The sequence below is a fragment of the Ochotona curzoniae genome, unplaced genomic scaffold, assembly GCF_017591425.1.
Source record: "Ochotona curzoniae isolate NIBS_2020 unplaced genomic scaffold, NIBS_Ocur_1.0 contig_3190, whole genome shotgun sequence".
Taxonomy (NCBI): Eukaryota; Metazoa; Chordata; class Mammalia; order Lagomorpha; family Ochotonidae; genus Ochotona; species Ochotona curzoniae.
Window position 1 is genome coordinate 19,972,836 of NW_024465751.1, and position 17,094 is coordinate 19,989,929.

General features: G+C 39.3%; 1 protein-coding gene across 1 annotated transcript in view; it reads right to left on the bottom strand.

The window, feature by feature from the left end:
- PKHD1L1 (PKHD1 like 1) overlaps positions 1-16,622 on the bottom strand; it is a 151,442-nt gene extending 134,820 nt beyond the window's left edge. Inside the window, exons 1-5 of the mRNA XM_040979402.1 lie at positions 16,481-16,622; positions 14,280-14,369; positions 5,313-5,457; positions 4,249-4,357; positions 219-276 (exon numbers count right to left, since the gene is read on the bottom strand). Coding sequence (XP_040835336.1) covers positions 219-276; positions 4,249-4,357; positions 5,313-5,457; positions 14,280-14,369; positions 16,481-16,553 — 475 coding nt within the window. The 5' untranslated portion in view covers positions 16,554-16,622. The remainder of the gene's footprint in view (positions 1-218; positions 277-4,248; positions 4,358-5,312; positions 5,458-14,279; positions 14,370-16,480) is intronic.
- Between the last annotated feature and the right edge of the window lie 472 nt (positions 16,623-17,094).

A 17,094-nucleotide genomic window follows, 5' to 3' on the forward strand; every position in this document is an offset into this window, starting at 1 on the left:
CCCTGGAACCCAGCAAATATTCAGTGGGGAAAAAGTTGAGAACATTAGGGTAAATTAAAATGCAGCCTTTTAAATGAAAATCCTTTGAAAATATCCATCATTATTCTCACAATAAAAAGATGCTATTTGTAAATATTCAGATTCTGTAAACTTTATATACTACAAAGTCAAAAGATTATCACGCAAGAAAAGGAAATTTCAGCTGTTGCATAACAGACCTGGAGGCCCAGAGAGAGGTGTGATGCTTCTTATGGTGGGTGTTCTAAAACTTCTGGCCTATAAAGTAAGAATAGCAATCAGCATTATTTTTGTTCCTAGTATTATTGCCAAGATCATTTTATTATTAATATTTCAACATTAACCATGGTATTACTGAAACAAAATCCCTTTTATATATAAGAATCAGCATTCAGAACATTTCTTGGTTATTGAAGACATTTTCTGTAACTTCTAAAATCCCCTTTCATTTCACAATGTTTTTATGCTGGAACTTTAAAATTTGAATCATTTTTCCTTCAATGGGGTAAGCCAATGTACAGCAATAAGGTTCTCTGGTAAAGACGATCAGGAATTAGGTGAATAAAACCACAGAAAACCTGCTTTTAGTTAGGCCCATAAAGACAAAACAACAAAGCATGTTCCAAAAACATAGGAGCCAAACGTGGAAAAAACCTAGCAAAGTGAGTTTTGTAGCCCACAAATGGTGATGACTTAGAGCAATGCAGAAACCATTTTTCAGAGAGTAATACCAGACAGGAAACAGAAGGGAAGCAGAAGTTCCATATGCTGGAAGCTAATCCTTTGTGGCAGATAGAATAATGGCTTCCCAAAGGTGTCCCTGCTCCAGTCTTAAAGCAGAGAAATTACCCTGGTGGGTCCAATGTGAAGTCCCTGTGAGTGACAGACAAGGCCGAGGAAATGTGATGATGGGCGTGAAGCCATGGTGACACAGGACACAGGATACAACACAATGGCCAGTTCCTGCTGAGCGAGCAGAGCCACATCCTCTCCCAGAATGTCTATGGAAAAGGCAGCTCTGCTGAGCGCCACTTTGATGCTAGCCTGGTGGAACTCCTGTCAGGCTGCTAATCTACAACACTGTAAACTAACATAGCTGTGTTGTGCTACCCTTTAAGTTAGTGGTAATTTTTTCCCTCAAATCAAAAACTAATGCCTACTTATTTGAGATGCTCAGACAGCTCTGAGCAAGGCAGCTAGCACAGCTGTGAGCTGAGGGTCTGGGGTGAAACCATCGGAATTCACATTGGAGCTCACCTTCTATCAGCTGCATGTTTTTGCACCTCAGTTTCACTACTCATAAAATAGAAATAGATAAATTATACTTCATTCATAGGATTACAAAGTGAAGAATTGATGACCGTACAATATTTATAACCTCACCTGGCACATACTAAATACTATCTGGAGGAGTAGATAAAGAAACTGGTACATCTACTCTACGGAATACTACTCAGCCATAAAAAAGACAGAAATTATACCATGTGCAACAAAATGGTCTCAACTACAGACATTATGCTCAGTGAAATAAATCAATCCCAAAAGGACAAATATATATTCTCTCTGATATAGAGCAATCTTCATGCAAAATACATGACCAATAGATCTAGGTAAAAATGCATGTACATATAGTTACCTAGAGAAACGGTTTAATAGACTATCATATGGATGTGAAGATACAATGCAGTATACATCCCTACTTCCAAATCAAAGATGCACTCCCAATGAAACTATTAAATATATCTTGACATAGAATGCTAGACTCCCTGCCACTGCTCATTTCTACAATGTCAAGATACACCTAAATAGCAGAATGATGGGTTTTTAAGGACCGATGGGTTTTTAAAGAATGATGGGTTTTCTGATTGGTTTTTAAGGACTATACTACTGTAGCAATATAAGGGAAATCAGTAAGGGGACGGGAGGAGGGGAAATCCCAGAGCCTTGACCATAAAATAAAATAAATTATTATCATTATTATTCAAATGAATAATACCAAATCAATCTCACTAATCCACTGTGTCTTCACTTTAATTATCATTTGCAAAATATTGGAAGAAAACATATTAAACACCATATGAGGATATGTCAAAAAGCTGTTGGAGAATGGAATTAAAAGATGAGTTAATTTGGTGGAAAAAAAAATTGAAAGCTATGTATATAAGGATCTTTAAAAAGGTCATGGCAACACATATTAGGAAAAAATGGTATGAATTTACCAAAGTTTGCATCAAAATAAGGTTATCCTTTAGTTTCTATTATAATGTGAGGGTCTAGTTCAAGAAAATATTTTCAATTTAATAGGTGATCTGCAGAGATTAAAAATAAATGAATTTTGCAGAGCAAATTACTTTGGCAAAAGAGAAGATAGCTCCTAAAATGTAAGAGTAATTAAATATTTTGAATAATGATCCAGGACAATGATAAAAGGTATGTAACACAAGTGAAATAGTATGAGATTTAGAACTTGGATAAAATTTGCAAAAATATTTATTAGTCCTTGCTAAGAAAAAACATAAAACTAAGCAATTGGGAACTGTAAGCCAACATAACATTGCTTTATCATGTCTATTGTATTTTGTTAGGCATTGATCCTCAACAGATTGGAGTTCTTTTTTCCATGCAGATGTCTCATCTTAGATAGAGGAAGAGAGCCTGGGCCAGGACCTAAGGGAGGCAAGATTGCAAAATTCTAAGTGAAATTTATTTTCAGGTTAACATGCTACCCTCATCGAAACTCTCCACCAAATCTAAATGCGGTGTGGTTGATTTAATAGTAAAAAAGCTTTCATTGAATTTAATGAGACTTGATTTTATTTAGATGAGGGAGTAAATCAACATAGAAGACATATGATTGGGCCTATGAAACTGTATCATTTAATGAATGAATGAAAAGACAGGGCATCCAGGATGGAGGTGGTAACATTGGAGGAAGGAGGAAGCCCACAGTAGGCATGTGAAAGGACACACCCTGGCAATAGGCTGTCGAGGAGCACCTCTACAGAACACTACCCACTGGAGCAAGCAGGACACAGGGATTGAGGACGGCTGCCTTCAAGGCAAAGATGATTTGGTACATGTTTAGTCCAAGCTCAGTACATGGAACACTAAGCAAATACACATGGAGAAAACAACATATTGTTTGAGAAAATATATTAATAGTGGTCCATGCAGTTCAATTCTGAATATAATTACACAGATGTAATTGCGTTATGAATATCTACCAGAAGTTAGGTTGTATCTCATTGAAAGAATGTGAGTTGTGTGTTGAAGGTAGGGAGGCGTGAGTTTCCTTCAAACATGGCTTTAACTTCTCTCCTTTCTTAAATCTTCACTCTGCAGTGTTTCTTCACGCCCCTCCTTTGGAGACCTAGATCCTGGTTTATCTCCATTTCTTGATTTTGTTCTGGTCTCATAGTTTGTTTCAGCAATTAGAACACAGAGAAAACATTGGGAGACCAGAGGCATTCTTGTCTCTGGGGTTAGCAGTCTGCAACAATGGGAACAAGTCTAGACAATCTGCTAGAGGATCAAGACAGCATGTAAGCTACAGTGGAATCAGCCGGGTTGTTCCAGCGGTGATCCTTTGAGCGTGAAAGAGCTAGCCCAACTCAGAGACTCAGAATCAGAGACGACCCTGCTTTTCCCAACATTTCATTGTATGCCGGAACCCGGCAGTACTTGGCAAGTGATAACTTAAAACACATATACAACTTCTAAAAGCATAAGAGACAGTACTTAGAAGCAAATGTATGTTGTCCTAGTTAAGGCAACTAAATTTTGAGTGGCTCATATGCTGCATACAGGTACATTGTATTTTATTACTTTAGAAGTGATATAAAAAAGAAACATAGGTCTATTTGCATCTAAAAGTGAAATGGCGAGGTCAATGAAAGTAGGAAAAAGGAGAAAAAGTAAGAGCATAAATGAAGAAATGGGCAAGAGTGTGAACAAGAGAGTAATTGCAAATATAAAAGCTTTAATTCACTGGCACAATTAATTTATAAAGGAGGGGGAAACAAAAAAAATAGAAGATTCATTTATTATGGAAGACGACTAAAACTGGAGAACATTATCTTTAGACACACACATATTTTCAATATTACATTTCAATTATGAAAACAGAAAATTTACAACTCACATCTGTAAATTTAAAAAATAAGTATCCAATTCTGCAAGAAAGAACACGAGGTCAATTAGACATAAACTCAAGAGGGGCTTCCTACGTACGCTGAAAGAGCAAGCCCGGCTGTTGACATGACCTCCACAGGTGTTATTTTCCGCAATCGGAATCCCATCCACACTGACTCGCACGGCATAGGAACCTTCTGGCATTGCTCTGCAAGGTAGGAAGGACACGGCAGAATACAGCAGTAAGGAACAGAACTGCCCACACCACATGTCATTTCGGTACAAAAGCTTCCAAAATATTAACTTATGTACAAACTCTATTTTGTGTTTTGAAATGATGAACTCCATCCCTCGAATACTGCACTTTCTAATATTAACAAAGCTCAGGGGAATTAGTCTGGCTACTCACATGGGTATTTATAACAAAGGCAATAAATACTATGAAAACAAAGATAATAGTAATAATCATTTAAGTGAGTAACATCGCCTTGGCATTTTAACTTTCTATGCTTTGCTTCTATTTTTAAAAAAAAGTGTTCATTAAAAAACATGTATTAACTAATAGGGTTTCCTTCTAAGCAGTCTTTTGCTCATCAAAAAAAAAAAAAGTCAAGTAAACCTAATCTGGATGAGATCTTCTAGAATATGAATTACTTGTTTTCAGATCAATATTTGAAATCAGCGTTTTAAAATCACTTTTTAAATTTTTCTGGCATCGCTAATAACACCAATCAATTTGAAGCAGTACTTAAGAACTTAAAATGCCATTATACAAAATGATCAAATTTAATCTTAATGACGGTGTGAAGATTTTGAGCAAAATTAATCAAACTGGACAGGAAAGCATTATTTTGGTATTTTGAAGCACATGATTAGAATTTAATAGTACTCATTTATCTTCTACAAGAGCTCAATAATGATAAAATGATAGCTCTAAAACATGGAAAAGGATAAAAGATAGATTCCCATCACGGCAAAATGTGGAAACAGCACTAATAATTAAGCATGATAAATGCATAAAGTAGTCTAAACATTATAAAACTTAATACCACAACTAAGAAATATTACTTACAATAGGAGATAAACTATTATAATTTTAATATGCACAACTATGATTCTTGACAAGACATACATGGTATTGTTAGAGATACATTACAGCAGACCTAGTATAGCATGTGATATGAGTTGAATGACTGGCATCTTTTTCTACATCACAGGAAATTGACTGGAAAGAAGACACTAATTGCACACTGTTTCCCAACTCAGCATTATCCACTCCATAGTTAAAATGATTTTCATGGGAAAAACCTGGAAAAGAAAGACAAAAAAATTATCTATAGAATTCTAGTTTTAGATATCTAATATCACTAACATGCTATTCAATAAATAAAATGGATGGTATCGAATAACTGGGTAACTTATTTCATGTTTATCACTATGATTTTTAATCTTAGAACAATTTGTCATTAATCAATTTATTTGTAAAACTGTTGCTATATCTGATGGGGATAATGACTATTAAAAAAGAAGCTTGAGTAGAGAAGGGGACCACTGTTTTATCAAATGAGGTTTTTACCTTGAATTCCAAAAAAGCAGAGTCGGAGGCCCAGATGTGCCAGGAGACAGTCTGTTTAGGAAGTGATCTATGAGGGGTGAGGGAGAACAGAACTCGAACACAGAAAGTGTGGGCACCACTCAGGGACAGCTCTAGTTCAATCTGGAAATTTTTAGGGAGAATGTCATCTTCTCAGAACCAAAACCACTCGCAAGAAGCATGTATTCATCAAATACCACACTTTTCCTACAACTTCAGCTTGCCTGAGTTCTAACGTTCTAAGTCACTGCATCAGAGAAAGGTATTTGGTAGAAACTTCAGTCAAGACACTGAAGCCCAGAAAGCCAACACACAAAGAGAATTACTCAAACCCACTGCAGCTCAAAGCTGTGGTCAGAAGACATGAGGCTGAGCGTAAGACGGACACTGTGCAGCCCTTACACCATTCACGTCTCCTCACATCCTCCATTTGAAGCACACTCCATCAGAACTGTCGGCAGTAGACAGCCACGCAAAAAGCTTTCTAGAATACAGTTGAAGAGACATGTGACCGGCGACACTGGACTTGAGGCTCTAGATAATACTCACAAAGCCCCCTCTCTATCCCAAATCCTTAGCCAGAAATGCAGATAATGGGAGCGACTCTAGAGCTCATCCCTAAGAGATCTGGACCTTTACTGCTGTGCTCTTGGCTGAGGCTGGTGATACAAATATCTGCTCACAATTATCACTGCACACTGAAGCCAAGGATATGCCTGGGAGTATTCTTAATTCTGGACGCTGCCCCTTCCTGTCTGCCTTAAGTCAAAGCAATTCTCCATTTTCAAGATAATCAAAACTTTCTCCAGTAGTATACTTGGTAGGCTTGATATATTTAGGCTGAGTGAATATTTATGGTAATTTCAATGTGGTAGATCCCATATCTGTTTGTCCTGGCAGAAACATTTTCTACCTGGAAACTCAGACCACAAATGCTGAGGAATCTAAAATTGTTAGGAAAGAAGCACTGATTCACTCTCTGGGTACTGGCAGTGATTGTGTAAAGGGACAATCTTTTGTTTCTAGTTCAATGTTCTTGTACCAGGAAATAACAGCATGTGGGTGTCCTGGGTTTATTGCACCCACCACACAATGGAGGGCAGCATTCCTCACATCAGAACATTATTCCCAAGCAGGTATCTTGGCTGCCAGATATTTTCAGTGATACAGCTTCTTGGTCTTGTGATCTTTATCAAACTTTTGCATCATAAAATATTTCTTTAGTGTGAGGCTATATTTTATGGAATCCTTGAGAGGTAAACCACACCTGGTTTGCTCTTGGAAAGTGGTGCAGGCAGAGACACTGAGGAACAAGAAGGCAAACATCTTAGAATCAGAGTCCATTCCAGTAACGATGAATGTGTGTTCTTTCCATGAGAGACTAGGACCAGTGTGATGTATTGGTCACTGTGTAGCAGTGTGCTCTCCTTAAGAAGTGGGAACCGAATGAACACTCAGTGCTGGTCTTGACGGTTTAGAAGCCCAGGTACTCAGCAAAAGCACTAGCTAGTTTAACTTTGTTGGACAGCAGTTCATGATGTTGAGACACCTGCAGCTTCTACGTGGTGAACATTGCTCATGAATTTATTGCAGGAGCCCTAAGGTAGCCAAGGGAAGAATCTCCTGAAGAGTCTTTTGATCTGTTTCATCTCCTCTGTGAAGGTACCATCTTGTGAGTTCACTTGGCTCATGTGGCTATGTATACTAAGTTCTCACTACCATGAGTCCATTCTGGTATCTCTCTCCCCAAGACTTTCTTGTTTCTGATATTCCAGGTCAATTCCTACCAGTCCCTGGCAAATCAGTAAGATCAACTGTCAATTTCCAGGAGCCTATTTAAATCCATACCTTGGACCACTTTCCCACCATATCAAGTATCTATTGACCACGATATTGTGCACCATTCTGCCTGCCAGGAAGGTAAATGGTGCAAAATATGTTAATTGCTCAGGAACCATTTTGCACCATTTCTGACTTAATTCAGAAGTGATGCCATTAAAGAGCTGGAGTGACACAATGAAGACATGTGACAGAGATGACCATAAAAGCTCTCAGGGGCAATTCAACAACATAGCTATGGGGCGTGCATTTTAGGTAGAGGGAACTAGATACAGTGAGACCCTTTGTTGTTTGTGGATTCTTATCAGGGTAAGCATGGGGGAGGTTGAGATTATTTTTCTCTGAGTGGTAAAACACTGGAGGCTTGAAATGGAGGATGGGTGTGGTCTGCTTTCCACTACCCAAGACTCAGTAACTGCTCTTCCGAGACTACTCTGGGGTGAGAGCGAAGATGCTTCTTAATGATCAATGGGATAGATGCCTGGCATAGGGTCAAAAGAATGGGGACGAAAAATGAAGAGAAAAGAAAGAAAGAAAAGAAAAATGAGGATTATATTGATAGCATGTTCCAGTTTTTTTTCTATAAGTAAAACTCTTGAAGAAATAGGGGGCCAGCTAGAGGCATGCAGAGTCAAGACAAGGTTGATAATCTGTTTCTGCATTTTTAAAAATTTATTTTTATTGTAAAGACAGATCTACAGACAAGAGGAGAGACTGAGAGGAAGATCCTCCATTTGCTGATTCACTCCCCAAGCAGCTGCAACGGTCAGAGCTGAGCTGATCTGAGGCCAGGAACCAGGAACTTCATTCCTCCCAGTCTCCCATGCAAGTGCAGGGTCCCAAGGCTTTGGGCCATCCTCGACTGCTTTCCCAGGCCACAGGCAGGGAGCTGGATGGGAAGTGGGGTTGCTGGGATTAGAACCAGCACCCATATGGGATCCCACTGCATTCAAGGGGAAATCTTTAGCTGCTAGGCTACCATGATGGGCCCTTGCTTCTACTTTTTTAGGTAGATGAAACACATGCTGAAGGGTATAATCCAACAGAAAGGAATAAATGGAGGGTGTGAATCAGAGCAGAAAACGGTTTTAGTATTACCTATAGGTACATAAGAATTCAAAATTCCATTTGGAAGTATTTAAACATAGATAAAGTGTTTTATGCCACATAAAATAATATTAACGTAGCAACATTACATAATGAAAACAACACTAGAAATGAAAGCTAGAAATAATATCTACTATAACTTTTCATTAGTTTTATCAGAGGATTAAAAATTCTCTCAACAAAAGGCTAAATTGTACTTATTTCAATTTAGTGTGTGAAATCTGCGTTTCCAATAAAAATAATACATAAATCTTAAAAAACAGAATTATTTGGTTATTGAGAAGCAGTGGGGGGAGAGATCTTATCCACTGGTTCAGTCCCTAATGCCCTCAGTGACCAGGGCTGAGCTCAAGCCAGGCTTCCCATGCTGCTGAACACAATCAGTGGAGCCATCACTGTTCCTTCCCAGGGCTGAACTGGTGGGAAGCCGAAGTCAGTCACCAGAGTCAGGAACTGAATCCAGGCACTCCATGTGGAGCAGACGTATATTAACTGCTGGACTACAGGCCTACCCTCCAACAACCTTTGATAGCTCAGTGGCACGACTGAAGTGACCAGTTACTTCTGGTGTGACTGCATTCACATCACTATTTTCAGTGTTCTATAAAGGTCCATTAGACAGCATGAATTCTACGTTCATCAGATAGCAGTGCCCCTAAACTCCAACACTGGTAGAGCTGCCTCTTAGGTAGCAGTGCTGTTCAACAGCTAAGGCCCAGGCCTAAAACCCTAACATCTTAGGTTGGAATTCCAGCTGCAGCACCTGCTTGCAGGATGACCTTGGGCAACACATAACCTCCCTCAGCCCAGTCACCTCGTCAGAAAAAAGACCATAAACTACAGTAGTGAATGATCACCAATATCAAATCATAATTTAGATGTAGTGCACAGCAAGGTACCTGGCTCAGTAAGACATTTCCTAAGAGATCCACAGATGTCCACCTTTCTTAGCCACAAAGATTCTGAGAGTTGGGTTCAATATTAATATACTGCCCTTTGAAAATAGAATTAGAAGGTAGATGGTCCGGACTCCAAATCCAGATTGTAGATGTCAACCTGCTTCCTAAATCAACTACCCTAGTTCCTAGCTGCTTTACTATCTTTTTTCCTCTATATGCAGGAAAAATAAACCCTGCTTTTAATACAGGGTCTGGACAATTTTTTAAAGTAGGAGATTTTAATTGGCTTTCAAGTAACTAGTAGAAAAAGCATTAAAATGTTGCTAAAAATACAAAAAAATATGATATAAGCAAAATAAAGAAGTTGAGTTTAATAACATAGGAGATATATAAAAGCTTCAGAATATGCTTTCTTTTCAAGTACGAACATATACAGGAGCTAATACTAAAGCCATAAGAAAATGTATATATTGCTAACAGTAATATACACAGAATATGTTATCTGACTATAGTTTAAGGTAAAGTTAAACCTTTCCAGTCAACTAAAAACACATACTTGAGAATATTCTGACCCTTATACATTGCATAAAAGTATTGAAATATCATATCATACCCCTAAAACATGCATAATTATGTTCCAGTTAATAATTTCTAAATATGTTTTTAAAGAAAATAAGTATTATTTTTCTAAATTGGAGACAGGCAGATAATGATTTTGCTGATGGCATTAAGCATACATGTTCAAATATTTTACAAATATGCTGAAACCACATAACTCATCCAGCATAAAGTAACAAACAAAATCATTTTTACACTTAAAAGATATGTGCATTGCAGTTGTAATTTTGAATCTTAAATGCAGCTACTGCTAAAATGAAATTGTGAAAACAGCAAAGCAAATTACTCCTACTTACAATGTTCTATTCTTTTGCCAACTTCTGCTTATCTTTGGAGTTCACATTGAGTTCGGAACATGCGTGAGGTTCCTGGTAACTAACTAAAGAAGGGAATATTTTACTTGTGGTATAGTTCTAGATGTGATATACAGTTCTTGATGTGTGATATAAATCTCGCATCAACGACATGGTAAGATGGATCTATTCTTCAGCATTGCTAAGACCACTACAATCCCCCAAAACACCAGGAGCTTCACACGTGTTGAAATACCAAATACATACATGTTGTGTTTATGTGTGTGTGAATGTGAGAGAGAGAGAGAGAATGAATTCCCCATCTATAAAGAGAGACTATCTTAGGGATAAAACCAAGGGGAATAAAATCAATGAGAATTGTACATATTTTGGACAATATGAATTGTGCATTTTTCATTATAACTTCTACATAAATATAAAAACATAGAAATATTTCTATCTTTTTAAGCTAATTCCAAAGAGGTAAAAAGAAACACAAAGTAATCACACAGAAAAACAAATCTTCATTTAAATGCATCATTCTCAGCAAATAACTGGGTATAAGAAAAATACCTCTGGAAGTGCTCCAAGTACCCAGCTTCCAGGAAAGGATGGGTGTACCCTGAAACAAAGTTGAAGCTCAAATGGAAATGCCTGACATGCTGATTTTTTCTTCTGCAGAAAAACTGGAGACAGGGATTGCCAGGCACGCAACCTGGGTCTACTGATAGCAGCAGTTCAAAAGCAACGCCCTGGCAATTCTCATGGAAAAGGTCAGTGCTGTTACAGCCAGCAGTTGTCATGAACAATTGAGGCTGCTTCAGTTTCTCCACCCATAAAAAACAGGCTTGGAAGTGTTATTAGTCTACTAAAAAGTTGTAATACTCAAAAGAAACTAGAAAGAGTGTGATAGATGGAAGATAAATCCTAATAAATTAAGTGGATCCCATAATATAAATATAAAATATAATAAAAAACAAAATAGATGCAATTTATAGATCAGAAACCATATCATAGGTGCGTTTGTCACAGGATGTTTTCAATATTCCCAATAGCCCCAAGAGGCACGAATTAATGGCCTATTTCACTGTTGAGCAAGCTAAGATCAAGGGAAGTAACTTGTTCCAGACACATGGTATAAAGTGGCAAAGAAGGACTTGAAAGTCGTTCAGATGGACCAAAGCTCATGTGTCTTTCATAAAACTAAAAATATTATATAACTCCATACTTCAATGCAATTTAAAATGAATACCAAAAATTGTAATAGTGAAATAACTAAGAAAAAGAATGAAAAAGTAAAATGTTACTCTGCTTTATGTTGGTGATGTTAAGAACTCAGAGAGAGAAACAGAGGGAGAGGACGAAGCAAATTTCTATGTGCTTGTTCATTGCATAAATGCCCACAAAGTTCTTATCGAGGAGTGGGGGTGAGAGAGAGAGAGAGACAGACAGAGAGACAGACAGACAGACAGAAAGACAAAGAAATGACAATGTTCTTCATCAATGAGTCATCACCAAAGGAGACAACAATGATTTCTGTGACCATGTCATTACTCATAACTTTTGCTTGAGCATCATAAATGTAAAATCTTCCACCTTTGGCTCTTTAAGCACAGTCCTTCAACAAAATAATGAGTCATTCTCTGCCCCTAAAGCTCAATATCAATTTAAAAATCCTCTAAAGCCATTTGGATACTCCAAAAAAATGTTTAATAGTAGATTTTCTAGTGACTAGAAGTAACTTCAGAGAATTCACTGTGTAAGTCAATCCTTTCCATAATATTTTAGCTTTCTCTGATAATTCTTACCAAAACACTTCAAAGTAATAGAAGGTTAAGATTGAGGTCATCGCTGAGGATTTACAGTTTCTTTTTGTTCTTGACTGATAAATTAACACTACTTATAACTCTACAAATGAAGTGTCTATGGACCACAGTCAGCATTTGTAAATTATGTGACCACAGTGCCTCCAAATAAACTTTGCTCAAGTTTCATACAGCTATGGGTGTTCTGATATATTTTGAAAGTTTATTATCATTGCTTTATATATATTCTATATATTTCATGAGCACCTAAAAATCGATACTCACATTTCATTTAACTCACATTATTCATGTGTTTTACACACAAACATGCTACTCATATGTAATATATAGTATCCAACCTGGTGAATGTGGAAGTGAGTATACACCAATGAAACTCTCAAAAGAAATTCCATAAACATATTTACAACTTTCAAAAATTTCCTCCTGCCCTGATCTGTTTTAAACTTTGTGAAAAGAACATAAGATCTACACTCTTTGAAAAATTAATGTGTATTCTGTATTGTTATCTATAGATACCATGCTGTTCAATTAATTTCCAAGGCTGACTCATCTTGCATATCTGAAATTTCATATGTTTTCACCAATGCCTCCTAAATTCCCCTTCCACCAGTGCCCGACAACCAAGATGCTACTAATTCTTAACAGCAGCAAAACAGTGGTCAACTCAGCCTCCAAGGAAGATATACAAAGATGCTTCTTTTGCCACCTATGTCGTATCATTAAACCAGCCAGAGAATGAACAAACCAGGACGGGGGCAGGGTAACTGCAGTTCAAGTAAGATTCAATGTTTTCCTAATTCTATCCCAGGAGTTGCCCAAAACTGGACTACTGCAGAAAAGAGACACTCACCACAACACTTGGTTTTGCATAATTAAAAGTCTAACCGTTTCAGAACATTTTTTACTTGTTTGTGTCTTCCTTGAGATAATGCTAGAACTACATATGCAGATGTCATGGCTACTACATGTATACATATAACTTCATATAACTGAACTCATGCCTACTGGACCAGAAAAGGTTAAGGTGTGAAGACAGGAGATGGCAAGATTTTTTTTTAATTTATTTACTTAAAATAATTTTTTTTTACTTATTTGCTTTGTTTTGTAACTCTTGATACTTTTGTTTAAAATCCAATGGCTTTAAACATACCATCTTAAAATCAGTTTACAACTGTAATGGATACATAACTAAAGACATTTTGAAAATAACATCTTACAAAGAAAATAACATCTTACATATACATCGTCTCTAGTTCTAAATTTTAAAAGTGAGCATTTTATTCCAAAATATGTTGTTCACAATGTGGAAATATAAGATATTTTAATCACATTTAACAAAGACTGAATTTTTGCAGAAATATTGAAAGCATTGAAGATAACTTAGTATATTTGACAGAATAAGCATCCAAAAGCTTTTTTTCTTATTTTAAATATCAAATAATACCTTTTGTTAGTTTATTTTTTAACATTTCTTTCCTTTTAAAAATTCTCAAGTACCTGAATAATATCACTTGCAAAAGCCTGCAATTTGGTAGTGGGTATGGTAGGTGTGGGTGGTAAGAGAGGGGATCTAAAGCTTGTTTCTCCTCTCTTTAACTACCTATTTCTCTATCATGCCCTCTGAACATTCCACCTTGACACTTTCCATATTTTGATATAAAAACAAACCCAAGAGGAACAAAGCAAATAATTGTAAATAATCTGGGTTAAAATGTTTGTTTTGGTTTCAGCACCAAATTCTTGGTGTTAAGCAAAGAATTAAAATCAGGATGGAGCTGTATATTATAAAAATTCCGATGATGAGATTGATGGAGAATTTTGCATATTTCCTTGACTCTTACTAGTCAGAGTTACTCTGGCCAAGTGGAGAAGTGACTCCAGGGTGGTGGTGATTTTCACGCCTGTGAAACCCTCAACGGAGTCTTCAACTTTGCACAGATAAAAGCAGGCCTACCTTCTCCTTTGATAGTCAGCCTCGTTGCTCCATTGATGCTGCCGTATTTGGGCATCACTTCTGTGACTTTGGGGATTGTCTTGGAGCCAACTGAAAGACATTCAGCAACAATACGGGTAAAGTCACCAAATTCTTCACTTCCAGCATCAACTCTTGTACACCAAGGTTTTATTTTGGGCTATTTTCCTAGCCCATGACTGACAGGAAATTAAGTCCTAAGTGAGTTAATACTATGGGCTTTGTGCAGATTGCTAACAAAGAGTAATTATAATCCAAAATCATTTTCATCAGTCTTATCTAGTGTGTTACCAAACAGTCACTGGATTCTTCATTTCATGCCGCATTACACTACGCTGACCTGTATCTACGCTCAGCAGCAGGCAGTGCTGACATGGAGAAAATAGATCACTATAAAATCATGAAAAAAGTACAGTGTTAGGTTCAAAAGATCTGTACAGGTACAAATGGCAGCATTGTGTTTTAAAAAGAATTTCTTTTGCTTCCTTCCTTCCTTCTTTCTTTTTATTATTATTACTAGTTATTTTGGGTTTTTTTGGCCAGAGAGTTCGGGAAAGGAGATTTTTGGGCTCTTTCTAGTGTCTGGATAACAGTGAGTGGTTTTTACTTATTGCTTTGTTTTAATTCAGAAGATTTACAGAGAGAAGGAGAGACAGAGAAAGATATTCCACCGGCTGGTTCACTTCCCCAGTGGCCACTATGGTCGAAAGTGAGCCAATCCGAAGTCAGAAACCAGGAGCTTCTTCCAGGTGTCCCACGTGGGTGCAGGGTCCCAGGGCTCTGGGCCATCCTGCCTGCCCTCTCTGGCCACAAGCAAGGAGCTGGAAGGGAAGCGGAGTAGCTGGGACACGAACTAGTACCCATATGGGACCCCCATGGGTACAGGCAGGAATGTATCCACTAGACCACCATGGCAAGCACAATAGTGAGTTCTTAATGTAAAGGCTGCTAATTCACTTGAGAATTGCGTTGGTTTCCTGGGAATACAGAAATATTGAACACTCCGACCTTTCTCAAGAGCTAGCCTAGGGTGTATAGAACCACAGAAAGGACTTCAGGGTCTCCAGGGACAGAAGAGGCACACGGCTGCCAGGGAAAGGGCCACACGCCTTCCTCACGCACAGCAACTAAATTTCTTTGAGGCAGGACCTACCACCGGAAGCAGGAAGGGGCACGAGTTCCTGGGCAGGTGCAAGCAATTCTTTGAAACTACTCACAGTGGATAGACATGGTAGTTTTCTGCCTGGAGTATGCAGCTGTGGTCATCACTAAAGCCTTAAAAACCCTAGAGCCCTACCTCAGTGTAGACAGAAAAATCGAGGTGGGATCATGACAGAAAGAAAAAATCAATAAAAATAAGCCCATAGGAATGATGGATTGATGCTTGAGAAGATGGTGAAGTAGCCATAACGGGATAACTTCTGCCCACCTGCTTCACCCAAGGCTGTGAAAGTACTGGAACACCAAGGCGTTCCGATACCCAGAGCTTGTCTTTGCCAAGACATCCAAGATGTTCCTGCTGAAGGCAGCCCTGAGCAGGACACTGCAGCCAGGGAGCGGATCCTATCTCTGACAGAGCTGCTCATTACCTATCTCAGGTTCATCCTACCCTTATCTCCGCAGACAACTCCAATTTCTTGTCTTATCACCCTCCTCCCAGCCTCTCCTGTGTATTGCTTTGAAGAAACAGGGCAGCTTGCCCCTCAAGTGACTGACACCCTCCACGGAGACGACCCATTCTTGCCCTTGGGGCACATAACCCTCCTCTCTTTGGAAAAAGGGTCTCAAGGAGTGAGGAAGGAATGACTCAGGACCAGACTACCTGCCCTTCACCTACTCCGGAGCCAAACGTCTGTCACTTGTCAGTCCTGCTAAGGGCTGGCGTCACGGAGCAGGTTCCAAAATTGAAGCAGCAAAACCCACAAAATTAAAACAATCACTTTGCGTCTCTTTTTCTTCGTCCCACCTCTGTCCCTATCTGGCTCCCTCTGTGCTGTGCCTCTCAGGTCACTGTTGTAAGTTGCCACAGTTTCCCGGAGTCTCTTCCACAGCCTCACTCCTGGGAGGGAGAGGACTAGCTCAGGGTCAGGTGGTCCCACCTGTCCCGTGCCCGAGGGTTGGAACGAACCATCTTGTCCCGACGCACCTGTCCGGGTCCCTCCCCAGCATCCCCGCCTACTTACCTGTGCGGGGACCGGCCGCACACAGGAGCAGCCCCCAAAAGCCCCAGGTCTCCAAGAGCCACAGGTGTCCCATCGCCGAGTCAGCTGGCCGCAGTCCGCGAGCAGCGCCGCCCGCGCAGGAGTCAGGCTCTGCAGCGCCCGCCGCCGGCGCGCACCGCTCGCCCCACGCGCGCAGGCGGACTCGGCCACCGCGCGCGCCCCGCCCCGGCTGGGCCGTCCTCCCCATCCCGAACCCACCCCGCTCCCTACCCCGACACGCTGACCCGGAACACTTCCCGACCTGCAGGCCGACCACCGAAGCTCCACACTCATTCCGTAGCTATCCGCGTCCGTGTTTAAAGACACTCCCTCTTTCTTTGGCCTGGAGGGATCTAGTCAAGCTGTCCCTCAGCCTCACCCCCATTCCTTTCCCTCTAACTATCCACCGCCCCCATTTTCCGCACGCGCCCCTACACACACACACACACACACACACTCTCTCTCTCTCTTTTAAAAAACTTAGCATCTGGGGGCCAGCGCCATGGCTTAACAGGCTAATCCTCTGTATATCCTATGGGAGCCGTTTCCAGTTCTGGCTCCTCCACTTTTTTTTTTTTTTTTTGGAAAGGCGGATA